Genomic DNA, 23,934 nt, shown 5'->3' with positions numbered 1-23,934 from the left:
TCATTTCAGTGGTTATACTTTGTTGCTTATTGCTAGACCCCGAACGAGAAGCCCGGAATTGGAAACGATCAGAAGTTATGTTCGATTCGTTCATTGGGCTACAGTCCGTGATACTCAAGCGGGCCGGCGGAGATTGGATCTTGCAGTATGAGGTGGGTCCAGGGGGTATCTGCGAAAAATCTAACTTCCAGCTTTAGCCTCATTACAATATGTCAGTGATCTGGACTCCAATATTTACCAACCCTCACCGCCGCAGCATGGTTGTATTCATGAGCTTGCGTAGCTACGCCACTCGATGCCCTTTTCACGTCCTTTTCACGTGTACGGAACATGCTAAATCCATGCGTCTTGGCTGGACATTCTTACGTATCAGGAAACAGCTGAAGGATAGCTCAGGCTGACACCACTCTAAAAACACCGAACGCGCAGGTCAAGATGTATGTGCCTTTCGCTTTCTTGAGTCGAGCTCAGTCATTATTGCAATGTCGAGGCCTATCACTGAGAGACAACCATCTATGGCAAGTGGTATTTGACTCTTCCTCAGCATAATATTAACTTGAAACCAGTCCTCCATGCCAATTCAAAGTGCTGCTGGATCCAACTATACGGCAGTCGGGGAACTTCTACATTGCACAGACATGTGCAATGTTGTAATTTTCGGAGAAACTGGAGCTGGTAAAAGTTCCTTGGTCAATTTGATCGCTGGGAAGGACGTGGCGGTGACATCTTCCGATGCTAAGGGATGTACAATTGCAGTCAATGAGCACGATATTTTGACTCAGAATGAGACGTTGAAGGTAAAGCTTTTCGATACACCCGGTCGGTCCAGTTCACCGCTCTTCCTAGCTATTACTGAACTAGATGGCAGGTCTTGACGAGTGCCGTCAAGGTGAAGTCCCCGATAAGGAAGCTCGAAGAATATTGAAGAAGCTAGTTCAAACTCTGATGAAGCAAGACGACATTCATCTCATCATTTACTGTGTGCGGGGCGAGAGAGTGATTCGGACACTCCGTCGGAACTATGAGTTCATTCACTCCCAAGTCAAGAGGAAAGTTCCAATTGTCCTCGTCGCCACATCTTTGGAATCCTACGAACCAGACATGGAAAAGTGGTGGAGGTTGAACGAGAACACCATCTCAAAACTTGGGATGACCTTTGCCGGCCACGCATGTGTCACCACGGGAATGATCACACAATCTAATGTCACGGAACGCGGCCTCAACCAGTCACACGACGCTGTCTGCAAGCTCATCGAACAATGTCGTCTGTTGAATGAGACGGTAATTCCTACTGGACCGTCACGAGGCACTACTCACAACATCCCTTCTAAATTGGCTGCGAGGTACGCATTCCCTACACTCTCACTGTTTCTTATTTTCCTAACATTGCCAATCAGTGGCAACAAGCATACAAATATCGTCCTCTTTGGACAGGTAGGGGCAGGCAAAAGCTCGCTCGTCAAGCTCATGGCGGGAATGGACGTAGCATATACATCCAGTGACGCGAGATCCTGCACATTGCACTGGCAAAAATATCCCATCGAATTCGATGGGAAGTCTTATAACGTGTTCGATACTGTTGGGCTCGAAGAACCACAGCTGGGAATCCCACAGTACCTCGACGCTATCGAGAATGCCTATAGGCTCATTCAGGATTTGGAGAGACAAGGCGGCATTGATCTACTTCTGTTCTGCATGCGCGCAGGCAGACTCACCACTACACTTGAAAACAATTACCGGCTCTTTCACGAATTCCTCTGTGACAAAAAGATTCCCGTCGTTGTAGTGATCACGTACCTCGAAAACGAGGTCGGAGGAATGGATGACTGGTGGAAGCAAAACGAAGACATTTTCCGTGAACGAGAGGTCCATGTCGCTGGTCACGCGTGCATCACCGCCATCCAAGGCAGTTATCCAGACCGGTATGAAGAATCACGCACCACGATCCGTAAAGTTGTCAAGGAGTTCACTGCTGACAGGCAGAAGGAGGCATGGATAGGAGGAGACAACAGATTCGTGTCGTTTATGCGTAAGCTGAAGGGGCTTCTGGGGAGTGGGAATTTGGGGAAGGATATGGTGTCTCGCCTCAAGCGTTGCGGTATGTCTCCAGATGTCGCAAAACAGGTAGCTGATAGGATAAAGAATGGTGTGATAGAAGGAGCTACTTGACTTCCGTGTTCGATAACTTGTCCTCGTCCGATTGTAGACTGTTAAATTGTTGTCAATATGTCGTCATACGCATTCTACTGAAATTCTACTCGAAATAACATTTTGCGTACCGAAGTTGAGCGGAATCTTGCGAAGTATCTTACGGAGTAGGAGAATATCGAGAGCTACGTATATCTCAGACACATAGGTTAGATGGTTGAACTCGAACGCAAGAGGGTGAGCTCGTATAAGCTTTCCAAAACCGAGATCTAGTTATTAACTGGCCTCCTCATAGCTATAGCAGGAGTGGGCTTAAAGTTTATGCCCTAGCACGCAAGAATCACGCGAGTAGATGACGCTCCACTGGATATAACATGCTATAGGACAAGTATTAAGATACATATAAGACAAGACCCACAGTAAGACGAGCATAATTGATCAAACACGGGATGTCAAGTAGCACCTTCCACCACGCCATTCCTGATTCTATCAACTAACCGTTTTGCGACATCTGGAGACATACCGCAACGCTTGAGGCAAGACACCATATCTTTCCCCAAACCCACCAACCCCTTCACCTTACGCATAAACGACACGGACGTGTCTCCTCTTATCCATGCCTCCTTCTCCCCGTCAGCAGTAAACTGCTGGACAACTTTACGGATAGTGGTGCGCGATTGTGCGTGCCGTTCTGGATAACTGCCTTGGATGGCGGTGATGCATGCATGACCAGCGACACGGACCTTCCGTTTACGGAAAATGTCTTCGTTTTGCTTCCACCAGGCATCCATTTCTCCAACCTCGTTTTCGAGGTACGTGATCACTACAACGACGGGAACCTTCTTGTCACAGAGGAATTCGTGAAAGAGCCAGTAATTGGTTTCAAGCGTAGTGGTGAGTTTACCTGCGCGCATGCAGAACAGAAGTAGATCAATGCCGCCTTGTCTCTCCAAATCCTGAATGAGCCTATAGATATTCTCGATAGCGTCGAGGTACTGTGGGATTCCCAGCTGTGGTTCTTGAAGTCCAACGGTATCGAACACGTTATAAGACCTGCCATCGAATTCGATGGGATATTTTTGGCAGTGCAATGTGCGGAATGTGCGTGCCACGTCCATTTCCGCCATGAGATTGACGAGCGAGCTTTTGCCTGCCCCTGCCTGCCCAAAGAGGACGATGTTTGCACGCTTGCTGCTACTGATCGACGGGTGATACTGTTCGATGAGCTTGCAGACAGCGTTGTACGACTGGTTGAGGCCGCGTTCCGTCACATTAGATTGTGTGATCCTCCCCGTGGTGACACATGCGTGACCAGCAAAGGTCATCCCAAGTTTTGAGATGGTGTTCTCTTTCAACCTCCACCACTTTTCCATGTCTGGTTCGTAGGATTCCAAAGATGTGACGACAAGGACAATTGGAACTTTGATCTTGACTTGGGAGTGAACGAGGTTGTAGTTCTTGCGGAGTGTCTGAATCTCTCTCTCACCCCGCACACAGTAAATGATGAGATGAATGTCGTCTCGCTTCATCAGAGTTTGAACTAGGTTCTTCAATATTCTTCGAGCTTCCTTATCTGGGACTGTACCCCGAGGATCCTCGCCGAGACCTGCCACCTAGTTCAGTGATAGCCGCGAAGAACGGTGAACTGGACCGACCGGGTGTATCGAAAAGATTTACCTTCAACGTCTCGCTCTGAATCAAAATTTCGTGCTCATTGACTGCATCTGTACATCCCTTAGCATTGCAAGATATCCCTGCTACGTCCTTCCTAGTGATCAAATTGACCAAGGAACTTTTGCCAGCTCCAGATTCTCCAAAAATAACAACATTGCACGTGCCTGTGCGATTTAGAGGTTCCCTGGTATAGTTGGGATTAGCAGGACTTCGAGATGGGACGGAAGACTGTCAAGTCAACCTTATAATTTGAGGAAGAGCCGAATACCACTTACACTAGATAGTTGCACTCTCCCAGGCGGCTTCGAAATTGTCATACTGATTCGACTCTGGCACAACTCAAGACGAGAAAGGGAAAGGTACGATTTGACTTAGACGTTCGGTGTTTTGATTGGCGTCAGCTCTCCTTCAGTCACCCTCCGATTCGTTGGAACAGGGACCAGTTCGCCTATCTAGACATGAAACATCAACGGAGACGCATAGATACAGCATGTTCCCGGGTCGTACACGTGAAAGGGACATTGGGTGGCGAAGCTGGAAGAGCTCGTGAATTAACCACAATGCCTAGTATGTGATGCATTAGGCTTCATACCTGCCACTAGTGGCTGTAGTTGGCCTGGATGCAACGGCGAGGATTCGGCTGTGTAGTGGGGCCGGTCTGAATTCACCTGGTCTTCGATCTCGATCTCGATCACGCATGTATAATGAATTCCGAGCGCTTGAATGGGTTGAGAGATCTTATTGTGGTCCCTGCTTGATCCCTGGGTGCGCGCACTCCCTCGCGCACTCCCTCACCACATTAGTATTGTAGAACATACAGGTGGCTTCTCCGATTAGGCAAGAACGAAGATTTGAATAACATACACTTTTGCAGCCACCCAAGCCTTGCCGTTGCCACCACTGAGTAGACCACAACCAGGATACAAATAATACACAATTTGTGCGCTACAAAGATTTGACCCTCCATGCTGCTCCACCGAAGATGCATATGCCAGATGATGACGAGCAGGTGAGAGGCCGCGCTAGTAGTGACAGTGGTGTACTGTGGCATAAGAGGAGCGGCAAGACGAATATCTTCAGAGGCAGTAGCGAGTGGGGACATGACTGAGTGCAATGTTGAGGTAAGGAAGGTATGGTTTGGTGCGGGGAGGTGCAGCACAGCGCTGTGTGCAGGAGAAAACTTGGCAAGCAAAGAAGAACAAGAAAAGGCACACATAGACATGCGCGGCACGTACTGAGGATTCTTTATACGACCAGCACACGTCAAGGCATCTGCGACACCTATGCTAGGAATGTGACATATTAGATTGAAGTCAGAGAAACAGAAGCGAAGAAAGAAATATGATCGACCAATATGTGGGATAGGAGGTGAAAAGTAGACTCGTAACCACGTGCATTTTTTGAGACGTGTGGTTTTGTAGTATACGTCAGGCTGGTCACGAGCCTAGGTGAGAAGTGAGATGGCACAATCGTAGGCGAAAATTCTCCGTTGGCAGTCTATACCGCCGAAGGCCTGACGATGGCAGAGTCGAAGTGAAGAAAACAGGATACGGCAAGGTGTAAGGAGGGTGTGGTTGTGTGCAGGAAGGTATATCAGCGCACAATGGGAGGCAGGACCTCGTAAAGATAAAAACAAACATAGAATGAAAGCGAGCGCGGTAAATGGATCACTCACCAAGATCCACTTGATGACAAGCATCCCCAAAAAATAGTGGCTCCCTTTCAATATCTGATTAACAACGTGGCCGTTTCAATCGGATCACGAGCGTTGATGTTGAAACGTTGACCGGTCGACCCATGCCATACCCTACTGGCAAGCTGGTCACTAAGGTACCTGTAGGCTATACGACCGTCTGGACTCTGACGAAACCCTTCTCCCACTAATCGTGGGAGTCCGCGGGGATCACGAGACATCGAAGATTCTACGACGTTTAAGTGTCTAGCCTTACATATAGTAAACGCTTATAGCTCCACCTAGGCATCGTCTGAGGAAAAATACTCTAATGCATACCCTACCCGGTGAGTCTGTAGGGTAGTGTGGAGCTGCGTTTACTATCTGGTTTCTTCGTTCTGCGGGGGCCTGGACAATTTAATACCCACTAGAACCTCAAGCTTCAAGGGTGGTGATCCACGACGTAATCTTGAGCCTTGAGACCTACGGAGAAAATTTTGTATGCTGTGCAAACCGCAAAGTCGATATATGTTTGTCGAGTCCAAACCATGGCTAGGCTAATGAAAGTCCGAGCGTACTCGTCATCCAAGTACTGTAGTACCTCAGGGCAAGAAGGTAACCATTATCGCATTGGTTTTCTGACACCCCTGTATATAAGGTGTTCGTCATGTTCCATGTAAATTTCCATGAATATCTTTTCAGGATGTTTGGGATCCCAGTGGATGATTTGTGTTGGGCGAACAACGTTGCAAATTACCACTATGAAGTTCGTCTCGCAGCCGCAACATCAAAGAATCTTTTATATATTCTACCTGTACAAAACATAATTTCCAGGTACTCTGCATATGCCTTCAATGCCAGTTGAGCATGATGTTGAAGCGTTGTGAATTTTTTGCATAGCAGCGACCATTGAAATATTGACATATAAGTTATAGAGTAACACATCCTCGGCACGAATTGTACGGTCGTCACGGACACTGCTTCCGAGTCTTCGTTGAAGTAATGTGATTCGTATCTGGTTTTGACGTTTGTCAGGATCTTCTAATATGCGACTACCTCAAATTGTACCCATCAACACGAGTTTGCCTCGAGTTGGCTTGTCGGATGCGGCTCGGCAATCCGCACTGGCAGGCGAATGTCGATTGTTGAGTTTCCGATCGGTGAGGCGTCTGAAGTGTGTGCAAGGAACGTGGTCAAGGTTCGTAGGGCTTTAAAACGAAATGCGGCCGAACGCTACAGAGTCCTAGTATCATCCTGAAGATTCCTAGGACCTAAATCACAATGGGTAGAAGGTACGTAGAATCTAGACAGGATCGTTGTGCTGTATTTTTCCAACGTTGATGAGTAGCAAGAATATCGTCCTCTTTGGGCAGCCAGGGGCAGGCAAAAGTTCGCTCATCAATCTCATGGCGGGAAAGAACGTAGCAAAGACATCCAGTGACATGAGATCCTGCACATTGCAGTGGCAAGAATATCCCATCACATTCGATGGCAAGTCTTATAATGTGTTCGATACCGTTGGACTGGAGGAACCACAGTTGGGAATCCCACAGTACCTCAATGCTGTCGAGAATGCATACACGCTCATTCGGAAACTGGAGAGCATCGATCTACTTCTGCTCTGCATGCGCGCAGGCAGACTCACTCCTACGCTTCAAACCAATTACCGGCTCTTTCACGAATTCCTCTGTGACAAAAAGGTTCCCATCGTTGTGGTGATCACGTACCTCGAAAATGAGGACGGAGAAATGGATAACTGGTGGAAGAGAAACAGAGACATTTTCGATGAACGGGGGGTCCATGTCGCTGGTCACGCGTGCATCACTGCCATCAGAGGCAATTATCCAGACCGGCATGAACAATCGCGCACCACGATCCGTAAACTTGTCGAGGAGGTCACTGCTGGCGGGCAGGGGGCATGGAAAGGAGGAGACAGCACGTTCGTGTCGTTCATGCGTAAGCTGAAGGGGCTACTTGTGGGGAAGGAGAAACCGCGTATGAAGAAGAATGTGGCGTCTCGCCTCGCCAAGCGTTGCAATTTATCTCCAGATGTCGCAAAAGAGTTAGCTGATAGGATTAGGGATGACACGGTGGAAGGAGCTACTTGATTTCTCGTGTTCGATAAATTATGCTCATCCGGTTGTAGACTTTTATTAAATTGTTCTTGCCAAAATATCGTCATACCTATTCCACTTAAAATTATGCATGCTGAAGTCCAGCAGAATCTCGCGAGGTATCTTACGTAGTGAGAGAGCATTGAAAGTAAAGACACTAAGGGCGGAGAAGGTGAGCCCGTATAAGCTTTCCAAAAACAAGAACTAGTAGTAACCGACCACCACATAGTTATCACAGGCGGCACAGTGCGATGACGGGCTTGAAGTTTGTGCCCTGGCAGGGCACGCAATAATCATGCGGGTGGACGACGCTCTGGGTGTAAGATATCATAGGACAAAGATGAAGATGCGTGTCGGACAAGACCCACAGTACGACGAGTATAATTAATCGAACACGGGAAGTCAAGTATCTCCTTCTATCACGTCATTCTTAATCCTATCAGCTAATTGTTTTGCGACACCTGGAGACAAACCGCAACGCTTGGTGAGGTGAGACACCATATTCTCCATGCGCAGTTTCTCCTCCCCCACAGATAGCCCCTTCAGCTCACGCATGAACGACACAAACGTGCTGTCTCCTCCTTTCCATGTCCCCTTCTGCCCGGCAGCAGTGAACTCCTTGACAAGACTGCGGATCGTATTGCGCGATTGTGCATACCGGTCTGGATAATTGCCTCTAATGGCAGTGATGCATGCATGACCGGCGACATGGACCTCCTGTTCATCGAAAACGCCTCTGTTTCTATTCCACCAGTCATCCATTTCTCCTTGCTCATTTTCGAGGTACGTGATCACCACAACGATGGGAACCTTCTTGTCACAGAGGAATTCGTTAAAGAGTCGGTAATTGGTTTGAAGCGTAGGAGTGAGTCTGCCTGCGCGTATGCAGAACAGAAGTAGATCAATGCCACCTTGTCTCTCCAGATTCTGAATGAGCGCGTAGGAATTCTCGACAGCATCGAAGTACTGTGAGATTCCCAGTTGTGGTGATCTGAGTGCAGCGGTATCGAACACGTTATAGGACTCGTCGTCGATTTTGATGGCATATTTTTGCCAGTGCAATGTGCAGGATCTCATGTCACTTGAAGTTCTGGCCACGTTCTTTCCCGCCATGAGATTGACGAGCGAGCTTTTGCCTGCCCCCGCCAGCCCAAAGAGGACGATATTTTTGCTACTTATTAACATCAGGAAAATGCGATACACACTGAGAGTGTAGGGAATACACACCTCCCAGGTCCAGTGTGAATCACTGTATCATCCGACAGGCGACACTGTTCGACGAGCTTGCAGACGGCGTCGTGTGACTGGTTGCGGCCGCGTTCCGTTACATTAGATTGTGTGATCATCCCCGTGGTGACACAAGCGTGGCCAGCGAAGGTCATCCCAAATTTTGAGATGGTGTTCTCATTCAACTTCCACCACTCTTCCATGTCTGGTTCGTAGGATTCCAAAGATGTGACGACAAGGACAATTGGAATTTTCCTCTTGACTTGGGATTGAATGAACTCATAGTTCCGGCGGAGTGTCCGAATCAATTTCTCACCCCGCACACAGTAAATGATGAGATGAATATCGCCTTGCTTCATCAGAGTTTGAACTAGCTTCTTCAAAATTCTTCGAGCTTCCTTATCTGGGACTGTACCTCGAGGATCCTCGTCGAGACCTGTCATCTAGTTCAGTAATAGCCACGAAGAGCGGTGAACTGGACCGACCGGGTGTATCGAAAAGCTTCATCTTCAACGTCTTGTCCTGAATCCAAATTTCGTGCTCATTGACTGCATCTGTACATCCCTTAGCATCGCAAGATGTCTCCGCCTCGTCCTTCCTAGTGATCAAATTGACCAAGGAACTTTTGCCAGCTCCAGATTCTCCAAAAATAACAACATTGCACCTGCCTGTGCGATTTGGAGGATCCGCGACTGCAGTATAGTTAGAATTAGCAGAACTTTGAGATGGGACGGAGGCCTGGTTTCAACTTGAAGTTAACCATACGCTGAGGAAGAGCTAGGCACCGCTTACACTCCCGGGAGGCTTCGAAATTGCCATAGTAACTCGACTCTGACTTGGACTCAACTCAAGGCAAGAAAGCGAAAGGCACGTCTTGACTAGGGTGTTCGGTGATTTTCTCTCTTGAGTGGCATTAGCTCTCTTAGGCTTCTGCTATCGACCGATTCGTTGGAATAGGGTTCGGTACAGCCAGGTGAAAATCGACGAAGACACATGGATTCAGCATGTTCAATATACGTGGAAAGGGCGATATTGAGGACGCGAGTTCAAGTCTTCAAGAATTAACCATGCTGCGGCAACCTAACAGCTACTTTCTTATTACATAATCGCAAATTCTTTGGTTCTCAGATCAATGTAATGTAGTTCTGTAAGTTAGTACTCACTTTTCCTTTTGCCCAGCTGTGCCCTTACAAATTTAGGACCTTCCCTTCGCCCAACCATGCCATGCCATCCGAAGTTCCGGTCAATTGGTATTTAGCCGGGTTATGCTTCAGAACCCTTCTACCCTCGGTCTCGGTCCTCGGTCCCTTGCCCGTCTTTACCTTTACCTGCTTGATATTTGTAGCCAATTTTCGACTCGATTCTTTGACCCTATAAGATAATCAGATCTGCAGATTCTACTCTCGGGCCTCGTGTTAAAATGTGGATGTTCATGCTGTTCGTTGCCTGCCCATCAGCGAATTGTTTACTGCTGCTCTAACTCGCATCGCGGCACTCCCATCTTCCGTAACGATATCTGTGTCTTGAGGGGGCATGGAAAGGAGGGGACAGCACGTTCGTGTCGTTCATGCGTAAGCTGAAGGGGCTACTTGTGGGGAAGGAGAAACCGCGTATGAAGAAGAATATGGTGTCTCGCCTCACCAAGCGTTGCGGTTTGTCTCCAGATGTCGCAAAAGAGTTAGCTGATAGGATTGAGGATGACGTGGTAAAAGGAACTACTTGACTTCCCGTGTTCGATAATCTTATGCTCATCCGGTTGTAGACTTTGAAATCGTTTTTGCCAATGTACATCATCATGCATATTCTACTTAAAGTTATGTCGAGCAGAATCTTGCGAGGTACCTTACGGAGTGAGAGGGCATTGAAAGTAAAGACACGCGGGATATTGCAGTCGGTAGGATGGTCGAACTCCTATGAGCTTTCCAAAAGCAAGATCTAGTAACCGGCCACCACATCCTAGCTATCGCAGGCGCAGTGCGATGGCGGGCTTGAAGTTTGTGTCCTGGCATGCAATAATCACGCGGGTGGATGACGTTCCATTGGATATAACATGTTATAGGACAAAGACTAAGATACATATCGAACAAGACCCACAGGTAAGACGAGCATAATTGATTCTAACACGGGAAGTCAAGTTGCTCCTTCTACCACACCATACCATTCTGAATCCTATCAGCTAACTGTTTTGCGACATCTGGAGACAGACCGCAACGCTTGGTGAGGCAAGACATCATATTCTTCCTCATACGCGATTGTTCCTTCCCCACAAGTAGCCCCGTCAGCTTACGCACGAACAACACGAACGTACTGTCTCCTCCTTTCCATGCCTCCTTCTGCCCGTCAGCAGCAACAAGCTTGCGGATCGTGGTGCGCGATTGGGCATACCGGTCTGGATAATTGCCTCGGATGGCAGTGATGCACGCGTGACCAGCGACATAGATCTCCCGTCCATCGAAAGCGTATTGGTTTCTCTTCCACCAGTCATCCATTTCTCCGACCTCATTTTCAAGGTACGTGATCACCACAACGATGGGAACCTTCTTGTCGCAGAGGAATTCGTGAAAGAGCCGGTAATTGGTTTGAAGCGTAGGAGTGAGTCTGCCTGCGCGCATGCAGAGCAGAAGTAGATCAATGCCGCCTCGTCTCTCCAGATTCTGAATGAGTGTGTAGGCATTCTCGACAGCATCGAGGTACTGTGGGATTCCCAGCTGTGGTTCCTCCAGTCCAACGGTATCGAACACATTATAAGACTTGTCGTCAAATTTGATGGGATATTCTTGCCAGTGCAATGTGCAGGATCTCATGTCACTAGATGTTCTTGCCACGTTCTTTCCCGCCATGAGATTGACGAGCGAGCTTTTGCCTGCCCCTACCTGCCCAAAGAGGACGATATTTGTATGCCTGTTGCTACTGATCAATGTTGGGAAAATGCGATACACAGGAAGTGTAGGGAATACGTACCTCGCAGCCAATTTAGAAGGGATGTTGTGAGTAGTGTCTCGTGACGCTCCAGTGTGAATCACTGTATCATTCGACAGGCGACACTGTTCGATGAGCTTGCAGACAGCATTGTACGACTGGTTGCGGCAATGTTCGGTCACATTAGATTGTGTGATCATCCCTGTGGTGACACATGCGTGGCCATTAAAGGTCATCCCAACGTTTGAGATGGTGTTCTTGTTCAACCTCCACCACTCTTCCATGTCTGGTTCGTAGGATTCCAAAGATGTGACGACAAGGACAATCGGAACTTTCATCTCGACTTGGGACCGAATGAACTCGTAGTTCCGGTGGAGTGTCTGAATCACATTCTCACCCCGCACACAGTAAATGATGAGATGAAGGTCGCCTTGCTTCATCAAAGTTTGAACTAGCTTCTTCAATATTCTTCGAGCATCCTTATCTGGCACTGCACCTCGAGGATCCTCGTCAAGACCTGTTATCTAGTTCAGTAATGGCCACGAAGAGCGGTGAACTGGACCGACCGGGTGTATCGAAAAGCTTTACCTTCAACGTCTCGTTCTGAATTAAAATCTCGTGCGTACTGGTTCTGGATGTACATCCCCCAGTATCTGAGGATGTCATCGCTACGTCCTTCCCAGCGATCAAATTGACCAAGGAACTTTTACCAGCCCCGGATTCTCCAAAAATGACAACATTGCATGTGTCTGTGCGATGTGGGGTTTCCCCAGCTGCAGTATAGTTAATTGGCAGAATTTTGAGATGGGACGGACTCGGAGGACTGATTTCAGCTGGAAGTTAACCTTACACTGAGGAAGAGCCAAACCTACTTACACTAGATGGTCGGAGTCTCCCAGCAGGCTTCGAAATTGCCATAGCAACTCGACTCAAGGCAAGAAAGCGAAAGGTACGTCTTGACTTGGGTGTTCAGTGATTTTTACTCTTAACTGGCATTAGCTCTCTTTCTGCTATCACCGATTCGTTGGAATGGGAGTCGGTACAGCCAGATGAAAATCGACGAAGACACATGGGTTCAGCATGTTCCGTACACATGGAAAGGGCATTGGGGGCGCGAGTCAAATTGACCATGCTGCCTAGCAGCTACTTTCCTATTACATAATTGCAAATTCCTGTGTTTGGTTCTCACTTCAGATAGTTCTGCTCACTTTTCCTTTTGCCCAGCTGTGCCCTTATTAAATTTAGGACCTTCTCTTCGTCCAACCATGCCATGCCCTCCGAAGATCCGGTCAATTGGTCTTCAGCCGAGTTATACTTCGGAACCCTTCGGTCCCGGTCCTCGGTCCCTCGCCCGTCTTCACCTTTATCTGCTTGTATTTATAGCCGATTTTCGACTCGATTCTTTGACCTGTAGATAATCAGATCTGCAGATTCTACTCTTGGGCCTCGTGTTAAAATGTGAACATTCACGCTGTTCGTTGCCTGCCCATCATCGAATTATTTACTGAGGCTCTAACTCGGACTCCCATCTTCCGTAACGACATCTGTGTCTTGAGGGGTCATGGAAAAGAGGGGACAGCACGTTCCTGTCGTTCATGCGTAAGCTGATGGGGCTACTTGTGGGGAAGGAGAAACCGCGTATGAAGAAGAATATGATGTCTCGCCTCACCAAACATTGCGGTTTGTCTTCAGATGTCGCAAAAGAGTCGGCTGATAATATTAACTTGAGCGTGGTGGAAGGAACTACTTGACTTCCCATGTTCGATAACTTATGCTCATCCGGTTGTAGACTTTTAAATTGTTCTTGCCAATATTTCGTCATACCTATTCTACTTAAAACTACTTAAAATTATGCATGCTGAAGTCGAGCAGAATCTTGGGAGGTATCATACAGAGTGAGAGAGCATTGAAAGTAAAGACACGTGGAATACTGAAGGCAGTGAATGGTCGAACTCGCAAGAGGGTGAACTCGTATAAGCTTTCCAAAAGTAACAGGCCACCAAATAGCTATCGCGGGCGCAGTGCGATGGCGGGGCTTGAAGCTTGAAGTTTGTGCCCTGGCACGCAAGAATCACGCGGGTGGATGACGCTCCATTGGATATAACATGTTATAGGACAAAGATTAAGATACATGTCAGACAAGACCCACACGGGAAGTTAAGTTGCTCCTTCTACTTAATCCTATCAGCTAACTCTTTTGCGACATCTGAAGGCAAATTGCAACGCTCGGTGAGGCGGGACGCTACATTCTTCTTCATACGCGGTTTCTCCTTCCCTACAAGTAGCCCGTTCAGCTTACGCATAAACGACACGAACGTGCTGTCTCCTCCTTTCCACGCCTCCATCTGCCCGTCAGCAGTGAACTCCTTGATAAGTTCACGGATCGTAGTACGCGATTGTTCATACCGGACTGGATAATTGCCTTTGATGGCAGTGATGCATGCATGACCAGCGACACGGACCTCCCGTTCATTGAAAATGTCTCTGTTTCTCTTCCACCAGTCATCCATTTCTCCTTCCTCGTTTTCGAGGTACGTGACCACCACAACGATGGGAACCTTCTCGTCACAGAGGAATTCGTGAAAGAGCCGGTAATTGTATTGAAGCGTAGGTGTGAGTTTGCCTGCGCGTATGCAGAACAGAAGTAGATCAACGCCGCCTTGTCTTCCTAGTTTCCGAATGAGCTTGTAGGCGTTCTCGACAGCATCGAGGTACTGTGGGATTCCCAGCTGTGGTTCTTCGAGTGCAGCGGTATCGAACACGTTATAGGACTTGTCATCGATTTTGATCGCATATTTTTGCCAGCGCAATGTGCAGGCTCTCATGTCACTTGATGTTTTTGCCACGTTCTCTCCCGTTATGAGATTAATGAGCGAGCTTTTGCCTACCCTCCCCAGCCCAAAGAGGACGATATTTGTATCCCTGTTGCTACTGATCAGTGTTAGGAAAATGCGATACACACTGAGAGTGTAGGGAATACGTACCTCGCAACCAATTTAGAAGGGATGTTGTAAGTAGTGCCTCGTGACAGTCCAGCTGACTCATTTGATAGGCGACACTGTTCGATGAGCTTGCAGACAGCGTCGTACGACTGTTTGCGGCCGAATTCCGTGACATTAGATTGCGTGATCTTCCCCGTGGTGACACATGCGTGGCCATCAAAGGTCATCCCATGTTTTGAGATGGCGTTCTCGTTCAACCTCCACCACTCTTCCATATCTGGGTCGTAGGATTCCAAAGATGTGACGACGAGAACAATCGGAACTTTCCTCTTGACTTGGGACCGAATGAATTCGTAGTTCCGGTGGAGTGTCTGAATCACATTCTCACCCCGCACACAGTAAATGATGAGATGAAGGTCGCCTTGCTCCATCAGAGTTTGAACTCGCTGCCCCAATATTCTTCGAGCTTCCTTATCTGGGACTGTACCTCGAGGATCCTCGTCGAGACCTGTCATCTAGTTCAGTAATAGCCACGAAGAGCGGTGAACTGGACCGACCGGGTGTATCGAAAAGCTTTACCTTCAACGTCTCGTTCTGAATCAAAATATCGTGTGAATTGGCTCCGGTTGTACACCCCCCAATATCTGAGGATATCACCGCCGTGTTCGTCCCAGCGATCAAATTGACCAAGGAACTTTTACCCGCTCCGGACTCTCCAAAAATGACAACATTGCACGTGTCTGTGCGATGTGGAGGTTCCCAGACTGCAGTATAGTTGGAATTAGCAGAACTTTTAAATTGAGATGGGACGGAGGACTGGTTTCAAGTTAACCTTACACTGAGGAAGAACCAAACACTGCTTACACTAGATGGTTGGAGTCTCCCAGCAGGCTGCGGAATTGTCATAGCAACTCGACTCTGACTCGGACTCAACCCAAGACGAGCAAGCGAAAGGTACGTCTTGACTTGGGTGTTCGGTGATTTTTACTCTTGAGTGGCGTCGGCTCTCCTTCTGCTATCCCCCGGTTCGCTGGAATAGGTGTCGGTACAGCCAGACGTGAAAATCGACGAAGACACATGGATTCAGCATGTTCCCTACACATGGAAAGGGCATTGGGGGCGCGAGCTCAAGAATGCCTAACTGTAGTTACTCAGCTACTTTCCTATTACATCATTGCAAATTCAAATTTAAATTTGGTTCTCAGATCTAGTTAGTACTACGCTTATCAAATTCCATGATGGACCTTAGCTTCAACCCTTCGCCTCCGAAGTTCTGGTCAATTGGTCTTCAGCCGGGTTATGCTTCAGAACCCTTCCACCCTTGGTCCTCGGTCTCTCGCCCCGTCTTTACCTTTACCTGCTTGTATTTATAAATAGAAGGAATCAAACATGTCGAATCTCACACTGATTCTGACGATAATCAGATAATCAGATTTGCAGATTCTACTCTCAGGCCTGGCTGATCCTATCCCTCCAGCCGATGCAGAACGTACTTCGATATGTCATAGCAGGTAAAGTAATTGCTCTACTGTACTCTTAATACATATATTTACCGTCAAAAACTTCCCTACGCAGTAGTTTGAGACCACTAGTATAAACATCCTTGTATGCACTCGAAAATGTTACAAAGTTCATCTCAGGCCAGCAGCATCGTGCAAACACCTTCAATTATTTCACGCCGGCAACGATATGCAACTGTGTCTATATCGTCTGCGTGTGTGTTTATGTGTATCATAGATTCATAGTTCAACAGATAAAGCGCCTTAGACTAAGCACCGTAGGGCACCGCTCGCAGTCAGAATTGTGAAGAATTCATTAGAATTGCACAACCAACGCTAAGTCTCCGACCAGTGGGAGTGCGACGGTGTTTGTGATACGGCTTGCCGAAGTTCCACATCACGAAATCGAATACCAGAGTAGCCACGACGACGCTAGGGAAGTAAACGCGCAAAATCAACTTACTATTAGTATTACTCTGCTTCATTGTCGCCTTCGATGATTGCATCCTCATCCTCGTTATCGGCGCCTTCATCAGGGAATACATCGCCTGCATTTTGTGGTAGCTGGGATGTTTGAGAAGCCTTCTTTCCACCATCACGGGCAGCGGTTGTTATATCTTCACCAAAAAGACGTAAACTGAGCGCACTAAGAACAATCAATGGATTACCCGGCGAAATGGGATGTAAAATATTTCAAACGAATATTTTTGCCTTGTCGATCATGAGAATTGTAGGCTTCCACAAAGGAGGTCGTGTGACAGCCTGATATTGACGTCAGCTAGATGCACGTATCAAAGTCTGAAATACCTACGTCGAGTGATTAATTGACCGACCAGCTGGGAATCGGACGATATGGTTCCCTGGACCTGCAAGCGTGCAGTCACCACTGTAAGGTACATCACACGAGAGACGTGGATCAGTTAGAATGGCCAGGGGACGGAGCTCCAGTGCAGCTCGATCGAACTCAACATCGAGGTCGGACAGGACGCCCCACTACCAGAATCTGACATGAAGACTAACGGCAAGATTATCGATAAAATTGGATCTGTGAGGATGACTGTGGGGACAGTTCTGCAATGCCACTCACACCTCCTCTACATCATTATTGGAGCAGCATAGCAGCTGCCCCATCTTACTATCAAACGTCCTGCTTGTGAGTATACGATAGAGTGAGACAAGGCTGATGCGCACAAAACAAACAGAAATCCGAGCACTGGAATAGTGGGGGACCTGCGAGGGACATCTGTGGCCGTACAATGCAGAACAATGCATATGAGTCCTCGATTGGTGAGCGCTGGAAGCAAATACGAGTAATCATAACCTGCACTGGCAGTTGACTTGACAGGAATTGAAATACAAATACCTACACTGTGGCATGAGGTGGGAAGTTGTTATGTAATGGGACTGAAGTTGAATGACGCTGAATCGACATCATCGTATGGCACGCACCAGACAAGTGTAGTCTTCGGGGAGTCTTTTAATAACCTCACGTGATGCGACGCGTCTTTTGCTTCTTTCTTTTTGACAACCAGCCTCGACCAGGTCAAGAACTACTAAACTAGTAGCATGGCTCTCATGTATCGGAAAAAGATATAGATCTTGAACTGAGCGGGTCTTCGATTGTCCATCGACCGATAGAATTTTAACTCTGACCTGAGATCAGCGCCGCTCAGGCTCACCCTCTGACCTTGGTTTCGTTGTATTCTTTTCCAAACTCTCAAAGAAATCTTCTGAAACTGGAATGATCCATCTATTCGATCGCACAGACTACTACTCTGTCCACGGGCAGGATGCTCACTACGTCGCACAATACTTCATGGAGACATTTGTGGATGACAGGTCTTCTCGGAGGACGCTGCAATACCCTTTGTCAAGGGCGTCATTTATTTTCGTTTCACAGGATGATTACTTAAAGTTGAAGCTTGACCTCTACCGGGTGAGCGAGCGATTCAAGAAATCTATCGCGTCTATTGAGGATGTTGTCACTGGTGCGGGTATATCAAGTAGTCCTCAAGGTACCTCGCTTTGGTTCTCGGTTATCAGTGAGACTTACCTTACCTGACTAGCTGCCTCTTTTGCTTGAGACTCTCGAAGGCGTCCAGTGCGAACACAAGGAGCACAAGAAGTTTATAGATGAAATTTATACCAAGCCTTTCCAGGTGCGCATGTCATGGTTTCGTCAAATCATATCCTCACTGCTCCCTTTCTAACACATGCTACTATCAGACTGTCAACGATAATCTCGTCAAATATGGCGAGATGGTCGGGTCGACGCTAGATCCCGAAGAACTCGAAAATCATAATTACGCGATCAAGCTTGGCTATGATGAGCGTCTGCAAGCTCTGGCAGATAAACTTGTGGAGGTTCATATCACGCCTATCAGAATCATAGCGAAGAGGGCTAACATTTTCTTAGATCCGAGATAGTCTTGATGCCGAATATCGTGCAACCGGCAAGGATCTTGATCTTGATCTCGACAAGAAGCTGCACCTTGAGAACTCCCAGAACTATGGATACTGCTTCAGGTTGACAGAGAATGTACGCTTTCTGTACTGTGAGATATCCTGAGCTCACGTACCCATCAGGACGCGAAAGTCATTGTGCGGAACAGTAAATATATCGAACTCGGGAGTGTCAACTTCAAGACCAAGAAGCTGAAAGCACTTTCCATGGACCATCAAGAGACGACGCATGAACATCAGTGGACACAGGGTGGGTTGGTGAAGGAAGTTGTCAGCATTGCATGTAAGATACTCCTTTCACCACTACTTTGCCATTCACAGATGCCCTTTCCTTCGTACAGAAACATATACGCCCGTACTAGAGAATCTTGACCACATCATTGCACACCTAGACGTTATCCTCAGGTGAGCCCCATAACTAGAGCTTGCACATGTGGTAACGATCATCTAGTTTCGCTTAAACACTCCTGAGCCATACGTGAAACCAAAGGTCCTGGATAAATGCAAGTTTGGGAGACGATGTTCGACGCAGGAATTAATCGACGTACATCAGGTACTAGCGGCTTAATATTGCGCGATGCACGGCATCCTTGCCTTGAAGTTCAGGACGACTGGAAATGGTGAAGGGTAAGGTCTATTGTACTGTCACCATTACATGTCTCATGCCCCGCATTGTAGGCAAGGGCGAATTTCAGATCATCAGTAGGTACTGCTACTGTGCCGTTCAACAGAGCTAACCTACGGAAGCTGGTCCTAACATGGGCGGAAAGAGCACGTATATCCGTCAGGTGCATCAGCTATGAGATCGTTCGCGAACGCCATTCTCAACCTATCTCACAGATTGAAGTCATTGCTCTCATGGCACAAACTGGATGATTTGTTCCTTGCTCGGAGGCAACCTTGCCAGTTTTCAGTTCTGTGCTCTGTTGGGTGGGTGCAGGTGACAGTCAGTTGAAGGGTGTCTCGACTTTCATGGCCAAGATGCTTGAGACTGCCTCGATCCTCCGAGTAAGTGGCATCTACTCAAATATTTCCTTAGTTTGACTGTCGTGTACCATTCAGTCTGCTACTGAAGAATCTCTCATTATCATCGATGAGCTCAGCCGTGGTATGTTTTCTATTGGATGACGATGCACGTTTTGTCAATATTTGGCTTTGTCTTCAGGAACTAAAACATATGATGGATTTCGCCTCGCGTGGCCCATATCCGAGTAAGAGAACTAGTTTTATTACCTGCAGTAGTACCTGACGGTACCCGAGGCATATTGCGTCCCCCATCTGCGCCTTCTGCTTGTTTGCTACTCACTTTCACGAGTTAACTGCTCTTGACCGGGAGCTTCCTCACCTGAACAACTTCCACGTTGTAGCTTATGTGAACCAAGAAGATGGGCCTCCGAGTCTTCCGCTGATGATGAGGACGTCATGATGGATGATGTATCGCACAAGGCTCAGCTGGCCGAACTGCGGGGATGTATCGAAGAGTTCAGACCACGCATAGAACAAAATGCGCGGGTACAGTCTCTACTCACGTCTTTCTGATTTCTTGCTGTTTTATTTCCTTGCTATCCTTGCTATCATTCATATTGCTGTCTGCATATCATACATAATCGAATTGCTCTGGATCGTTTGTCACCACCGCATCTTCTACATTTGCGTCCTCGCGTTCAGAACGATTAGGGGAACTTTGGAGCTCGAACCTCCATCGTGCAAATTTTCATTTCCGTGGTTCTACTTTGTTCTTGCTAGACCCTGGACGAGAAGCCTTTGTCGCTGTCTGTAGCGATAGGCCTACGACCGTACATGATCAAAAGCCATATTTCGCTCACTATCGCTGGATAATATTGACATGCAGTTTCAACTTGCCAGTTCGTAGAATTTAAACGGACGGAGATTAAGACTTGCGGTAATATCAGGAGCGGGTGCAAAGTTTAATTTCCAGCTTTGGCCTCCTTACAATGTGTAGGATTTTCTGAACTCCAGTACTTACGAATCCTCACTACTGAAGCTAGGCCACCTCCAGCTAGTATGCGTGGGGGTTCCACGAGTAACCTAACGATGACAGTGGGATAGATGAAGGGGCGAGGCGTGATGCAGACAAGCATGCGGCCCACAACTCTACTGGGAAAATGAACATGCTGATCATTGTAGTAGAGCTGAACGCGCGGCTCACGACGGTTAAAAATAAGAAATGGGCATGTCACTCATCATAGGATGCGGGACATTGAGAATGCATATCAGCGAAAACGAGCGGAAGAATTGTGACAGAGCAAATCAATGTCAATGGAAGTTGCTACTGATTGCCGAGTTATTACGGTGATGTGGAAGGTCAAGGGATGGAACGTAGCGGTATCGCCGCGATGTGCACTGGAACTCGGGAAGCGGAATAAATTATACAAAGACAAGAAAATGGAGAATGGAGGGGCGGGAGATTAATCCTAGCACCAGACATGATAAACGGTGCACTCGAGTAGGCATCGGAGACAGACAAACGAGAATAACTATACCACGACCGAGTGGCATGAGGATTGCGCCTGGGACTAAAAGGCACCCGCAGTCGGTGGAGGGAGCCTTCAGGGTGGCAATTTCGAAGTATGTTGTTAGGCGCCAGGTGCTAAGTACATTGAAACATGACCCTCATGTTCAAGTACTGTAAATGCATGATGAATTCGAATACAGGGAAGAGAATATAAAGAATTTCTTGAGCGAGTGCAAAATTTGGTGGTTAGGAACAACCTACGGTACCTATAGTGATGACGTGATCGATCACTGGCAGCAGTCTATTAGTCTGGGACGCGCTTCCTTCTGCCACTAACCGGCACCTGCCTTTAATAATATGTAGGCAGTGATCAATTGATCACCCACAACCCTCCATGGCCACAGCCTCCAGTATGTATTGTTTTGCCAAGTAATAACATGTTGATGACATACTACTTGTTAATAACCCTAGGCAACCACTTGATTTTCGAAACTTAGGTTAGTAACAACACGATGCGTGATGGCTTATCGTCCATACCCTGAAGTGCACAGTCGAATCCTCACCGCTGCAGCTAGACCAGCAGCTTAGCATGTACGAAGCCCAGCGCGTTTAGGCAGCGTGATTGTAATATTCATCATGAGCTTACGCAGCTACGCCGCCCCCCAGCGCCAGTTCTCAGAATTGCACTGGCACGTGTACCGTGATGGAACATGCTGAATCCAAGCGTCTTCCTCATCTGCCTAGACATACCGACTCCAGTTCTAACGAAAGGATAACTGAAGGAGAGCTGACACTACTCAAAAACCCTCAACACGCAAGTCAAGACGCACCTCTCGCTTTCCTGTCTTGAGTCATTATTGTAATGTCGAGTCCTGCTAGGACACAACCATCTAGTGTAAGTGGTGTTTGACTCTACCTCAGCTAAGGTTAACTTGATACAAGTCCTCCATTTCATCTCAATTTTTTTCTAGTTCCAACCATGCTGAAGTCGGGGAACCTCCACACCGCGCAGACACGTTCAATGTTGTCATTTGCGGAGAAGCCGGATCTGGTAAAAGTTCCTTGGTAAATTTGATCGCTGGGGAGAACGTAGCGGCGACATCCTCCGATGCTGGGGGATGTACAGCTGGAACCCATGCGTACGATATTTCGACGATTCGGAACGAGACGTTCAAGGTAAAGCTTGTCGATACAGCTGGTCGGTGCAGCTCGCCCCTCTTCGTGACTATTACTGAATTAGATTACAGGTCTGGACGAGGGCCCTCGAGGCACAGTCCCAGATAAGGAGGCTCGAAGAATTTTGAGGAAGCTCCTTCGAACTCGGACGGAGCAAGGCGATATTCATCTCGTCATGTACTGTGTGCGGGGCGAGAGAGTGGTTCGGACGCTCCGCCGGAACTACGAGTTAATTCGCTCCCAAATAAAGAAGAAGAAAGTTCCAATTGTCCTTGTCGTTACATGTTTGGAATCCTATAAACCAGAGATGGAAGAGTGGTGGACGGTTAACGAGCGAACCATCTCAAACCTCGGGATGACCTTCGCTGGCCACGCATGTATCACTACCGAGACAATGACATCGATGCACATGGAACGCCGCACCCAGTCATATGACGCTGTCTGCAAGCTCATCAAGCAGTATTACCTGTCGAATAAGACAGGGATTCACACTGAATTGTCACGAGGCACTATTCACAACGTCCCAAGGTACGTATTCCCTACACTCTTTGTATCGTATTTCCCAACATTGATAAGTAGGACCGAGCGTAACATCGTAGTCTTTGGGGAGACTGGGGCAGGCAAAAGCTCCCTTATCAATCTCATGGCGGGAAAGAATGTAGCAGACACATGCTGTGGCGTTGAAGCCTGCACGACGCGCTGGAAAGAGTATTTCATCAAATTCGGTGGCGAGCCTTTTAAGGTGTTCGATACCGTTGGACTCGATGAACCACAGCTGGGAATCCCACAATACTTCGATGCCGTCGAGAATGCCCATAGCCTCATTCGAGATTTGGAGAGAGAAGGCGGCATTGATCTTCTTTTGTTCTGCATGCCGGCAGGAAGACTCAAAGCTATGCACCAATGCAATTACCGACTCTTTCGTTATTTCCTCTGTGACAAGAAGGTTCCCATCGTTCTAGCGATCACGAACCTTGAAAGAGAGCAGAACATGGAGAGTTGGTGGACGAGAAACCAGCAAGCCTTCCGTAAGAAGAAGATCCGTGTCGATGGTCATGCCTGCATCACCACCATCGAACACTATAAACCAACCTCGCAAACAGACTCGCGCCACGAGATCTGGGACATTATCAAGAATGTCACTGCCGACGGGCAGAAGCGAACACGGAAAGGAGGAAACGACCTGTTCGTGTCGTTGATGCCACTTGCGGGGAATGGGAATTTACGTGTGAGGAAGGATGTTGTCTCCCGCCTCACCAAGCGCTGCCACATGTCTCCAGAAGTCGCGACAGAGTTAGCTGGCAGGATCAAGAAAGTCGTGGTAGAAGGAGCTACTTGACACCAAGTGTTGCGGCACGCCTCGAGGTGACTACTTGGATTCCCGTGTTCGATACATCATGCTCGTCTTACTGTGCATCTTATCCCATTTGTATCCCATCTCTATTTCTGTATGCATGTAAGTGTACTTTTTTCTTACGGTGGACAAACTGGCATTTCCTTCGGTCGTCGCAACATTTTGCGGGTGTAACGGTGCCATCGCTTTGACAAAAGTCTCCCTTATTCAGACCTGAAATTCATCAACCACGCAAAACTAGTGCGTGGGGGTACTTATATCGAGTTCGAC

At 47.7% G+C, this 23,934-nt stretch overlaps 9 protein-coding genes across 9 annotated transcripts; 4 read left to right on the top strand and 5 right to left on the bottom strand.

The window, feature by feature from the left end:
- Positions 1-92: 92 nt before the first annotated feature.
- On the top strand, positions 93-2,272 carry DFJ58DRAFT_284254 (P-loop containing nucleoside triphosphate hydrolase protein). Its single transcript, XM_041379666.1, has 4 exons — positions 93-518; positions 567-819; positions 869-1,343; positions 1,398-2,272. The coding sequence occupies exons 1-4, from the start codon at positions 483-485 to the stop codon at positions 2,167-2,169; spliced, it is 1,536 nt and encodes a 511-aa protein (XP_041245494.1). The 5' UTR covers positions 93-482; the 3' UTR covers positions 2,170-2,272.
- Positions 2,273-2,600: 328 nt separating this feature from the next.
- On the bottom strand, positions 2,601-4,139 carry DFJ58DRAFT_726295 (uncharacterized protein; the record flags this gene model as incomplete). The annotated part of the gene is made up of 3 exons (XM_041385349.1): positions 2,601-3,761; positions 3,826-4,050; positions 4,098-4,139. The coding sequence occupies 3 exons, from the start codon at positions 4,137-4,139 to the stop codon at positions 2,601-2,603; spliced, it is 1,428 nt and encodes a 475-aa protein (XP_041245493.1).
- Positions 4,140-6,461: 2,322 nt separating this feature from the next.
- On the top strand, positions 6,462-7,693 carry DFJ58DRAFT_284199 (P-loop containing nucleoside triphosphate hydrolase protein). Its single transcript, XM_041379665.1, has 2 exons — positions 6,462-6,786; positions 6,843-7,693. Exons 1-2 carry the CDS (start codon positions 6,776-6,778, stop codon positions 7,600-7,602), a joined length of 771 nt encoding a protein of 256 aa, XP_041245492.1. The 5' UTR covers positions 6,462-6,775; the 3' UTR covers positions 7,603-7,693.
- Positions 7,694-7,911: 218 nt separating this feature from the next.
- On the bottom strand, positions 7,912-9,954 carry DFJ58DRAFT_744645 (P-loop containing nucleoside triphosphate hydrolase protein). The gene is made up of 4 exons (XM_041387333.1): positions 9,628-9,954; positions 9,321-9,573; positions 8,836-9,271; positions 7,912-8,779 (listed from the first exon to the last, which is right to left on the bottom strand). The coding sequence occupies exons 1-4, from the start codon at positions 9,652-9,654 to the stop codon at positions 8,011-8,013; spliced, it is 1,485 nt and encodes a 494-aa protein (XP_041245491.1). The 5' UTR covers positions 9,655-9,954; the 3' UTR covers positions 7,912-8,010.
- Positions 9,955-10,962: 1,008 nt separating this feature from the next.
- On the bottom strand, positions 10,963-12,529 carry DFJ58DRAFT_284159 (P-loop containing nucleoside triphosphate hydrolase protein). The gene is made up of 3 exons (XM_041379664.1): positions 12,343-12,529; positions 11,797-12,271; positions 10,963-11,745 (listed from the first exon to the last, which is right to left on the bottom strand). Exons 1-3 carry the CDS (start codon positions 12,395-12,397, stop codon positions 10,980-10,982), a joined length of 1,296 nt encoding a protein of 431 aa, XP_041245490.1. The 5' UTR covers positions 12,398-12,529; the 3' UTR covers positions 10,963-10,979.
- A 1,306-nt stretch (positions 12,530-13,835) lies between these two features.
- DFJ58DRAFT_744643 (P-loop containing nucleoside triphosphate hydrolase protein) lies at positions 13,836-15,756 on the bottom strand. The gene is made up of 4 exons (XM_041387332.1): positions 15,561-15,756; positions 15,254-15,512; positions 14,739-15,204; positions 13,836-14,676 (listed from the first exon to the last, which is right to left on the bottom strand). Exons 1-4 carry the CDS (start codon positions 15,600-15,602, stop codon positions 13,926-13,928), a joined length of 1,518 nt encoding a protein of 505 aa, XP_041245489.1. The 5' UTR covers positions 15,603-15,756; the 3' UTR covers positions 13,836-13,925.
- Positions 15,757-16,666: 910 nt separating this feature from the next.
- Positions 16,667-17,094, bottom strand: DFJ58DRAFT_726290 (uncharacterized protein; the record flags this gene model as incomplete). Its single annotated transcript, XM_041385348.1, has 3 exons — positions 16,667-16,841; positions 16,864-16,957; positions 17,007-17,094. The coding sequence occupies 3 exons, from the start codon at positions 17,092-17,094 to the stop codon at positions 16,667-16,669; spliced, it is 357 nt and encodes a 118-aa protein (XP_041245488.1).
- A 954-nt stretch (positions 17,095-18,048) lies between these two features.
- On the top strand, positions 18,049-19,154 carry DFJ58DRAFT_284084 (uncharacterized protein). Its single transcript, XM_041379663.1, has 7 exons — positions 18,049-18,210; positions 18,262-18,354; positions 18,422-18,559; positions 18,612-18,734; positions 18,782-18,941; positions 19,000-19,063; positions 19,110-19,154. Coding segments are annotated over exons 1-6 (555 nt in total). The 5' UTR covers positions 18,049-18,171; the 3' UTR covers positions 19,002-19,063; positions 19,110-19,154.
- A 2,736-nt stretch (positions 19,155-21,890) lies between these two features.
- DFJ58DRAFT_284058 (P-loop containing nucleoside triphosphate hydrolase protein) lies at positions 21,891-23,664 on the top strand. The gene is made up of 4 exons (XM_041379662.1): positions 21,891-22,029; positions 22,077-22,332; positions 22,382-22,838; positions 22,890-23,664. The coding sequence occupies exons 1-4, from the start codon at positions 21,997-21,999 to the stop codon at positions 23,647-23,649; spliced, it is 1,506 nt and encodes a 501-aa protein (XP_041245486.1). The 5' UTR covers positions 21,891-21,996; the 3' UTR covers positions 23,650-23,664.
- The last annotated feature ends 270 nt before the right edge of the window (positions 23,665-23,934 follow it).

The sequence above is a fragment of the Suillus subalutaceus genome, assembly GCF_016647625.1.
Source record: "Suillus subalutaceus strain FC151 chromosome Unknown DFJ58scaffold_34, whole genome shotgun sequence".
In the NCBI taxonomy this organism is placed as follows: domain Eukaryota; kingdom Fungi; phylum Basidiomycota; class Agaricomycetes; order Boletales; family Suillaceae; genus Suillus; species Suillus subalutaceus.
This window is presented reverse-complemented; position numbering and strand designations above follow the sequence as displayed.

Coding starts and splice junctions, on each gene's coding strand:
- DFJ58DRAFT_284254 (XM_041379666.1), top strand. CDS start 483: ATGTCGAGGCCTATCACTGAGAGACAACCATCTATG. Junction 519..566: donor CTGAGAGACAACCATCTATG/GCAAGTGGTATT, acceptor ACTTGAAACCAG/TCCTCCATGCCAATTCAAAG. Junction 820..868: donor AAAGCTTTTCGATACACCCG/GTCGGTCCAGTT, acceptor ACTAGATGGCAG/GTCTTGACGAGTGCCGTCAA.
- DFJ58DRAFT_744645 (XM_041387333.1), bottom strand. CDS start 9,654: ATGGCAATTTCGAAGCCTCCCGGGAGT. Junction 9,574..9,627: donor TTTCGAAGCCTCCCGGGAGT/GTAAGCGGTGCC, acceptor AGTTGAAACCAG/GCCTCCGTCCCATCTCAAAG. Junction 9,272..9,320: donor GAAGCTTTTCGATACACCCG/GTCGGTCCAGTT, acceptor ACTAGATGACAG/GTCTCGACGAGGATCCTCGA.
- DFJ58DRAFT_284159 (XM_041379664.1), bottom strand. CDS start 12,397: ATGTACATCCAGAACCAGTACGCACGAGATTTTAATTCAGAACGAGAC. Junction 12,272..12,342: donor TTCAGAACGAGACGTTGAAG/GTAAAGCTTTTC, acceptor ACTAGATAACAG/GTCTTGACGAGGATCCTCGA. Junction 11,746..11,796: donor CCTTCTAAATTGGCTGCGAG/GTACGTATTCCC, acceptor AACATTGATCAG/TAGCAACAGGCATACAAATA.
- DFJ58DRAFT_744643 (XM_041387332.1), bottom strand. CDS start 15,602: ATGACAATTCCGCAGCCTGCTGGGAGACTCCAACCATCTAGT. Junction 15,205..15,253: donor AAAGCTTTTCGATACACCCG/GTCGGTCCAGTT, acceptor ACTAGATGACAG/GTCTCGACGAGGATCCTCGA. Junction 14,677..14,738: donor CCTTCTAAATTGGTTGCGAG/GTACGTATTCCC, acceptor CAGTAGCAACAG/GGATACAAATATCGTCCTCT.
- DFJ58DRAFT_284084 (XM_041379663.1), top strand. CDS start 18,172: ATGTTGTCACTGGTGCGGGTATATCAAGTAGTCCTCAAG. Junction 18,211..18,261: donor TATATCAAGTAGTCCTCAAG/GTACCTCGCTTT, acceptor TTACCTGACTAG/CTGCCTCTTTTGCTTGAGAC. Junction 18,735..18,781: donor GCTTCAGGTTGACAGAGAAT/GTACGCTTTCTG, acceptor CGTACCCATCAG/GACGCGAAAGTCATTGTGCG.
- DFJ58DRAFT_284058 (XM_041379662.1), top strand. CDS start 21,997: ATGTCGAGTCCTGCTAGGACACAACCATCTAGT. Junction 22,333..22,381: donor AAAGCTTGTCGATACAGCTG/GTCGGTGCAGCT, acceptor ATTAGATTACAG/GTCTGGACGAGGGCCCTCGA. Junction 22,839..22,889: donor ACTATTCACAACGTCCCAAG/GTACGTATTCCC, acceptor ATTGATAAGTAG/GACCGAGCGTAACATCGTAG.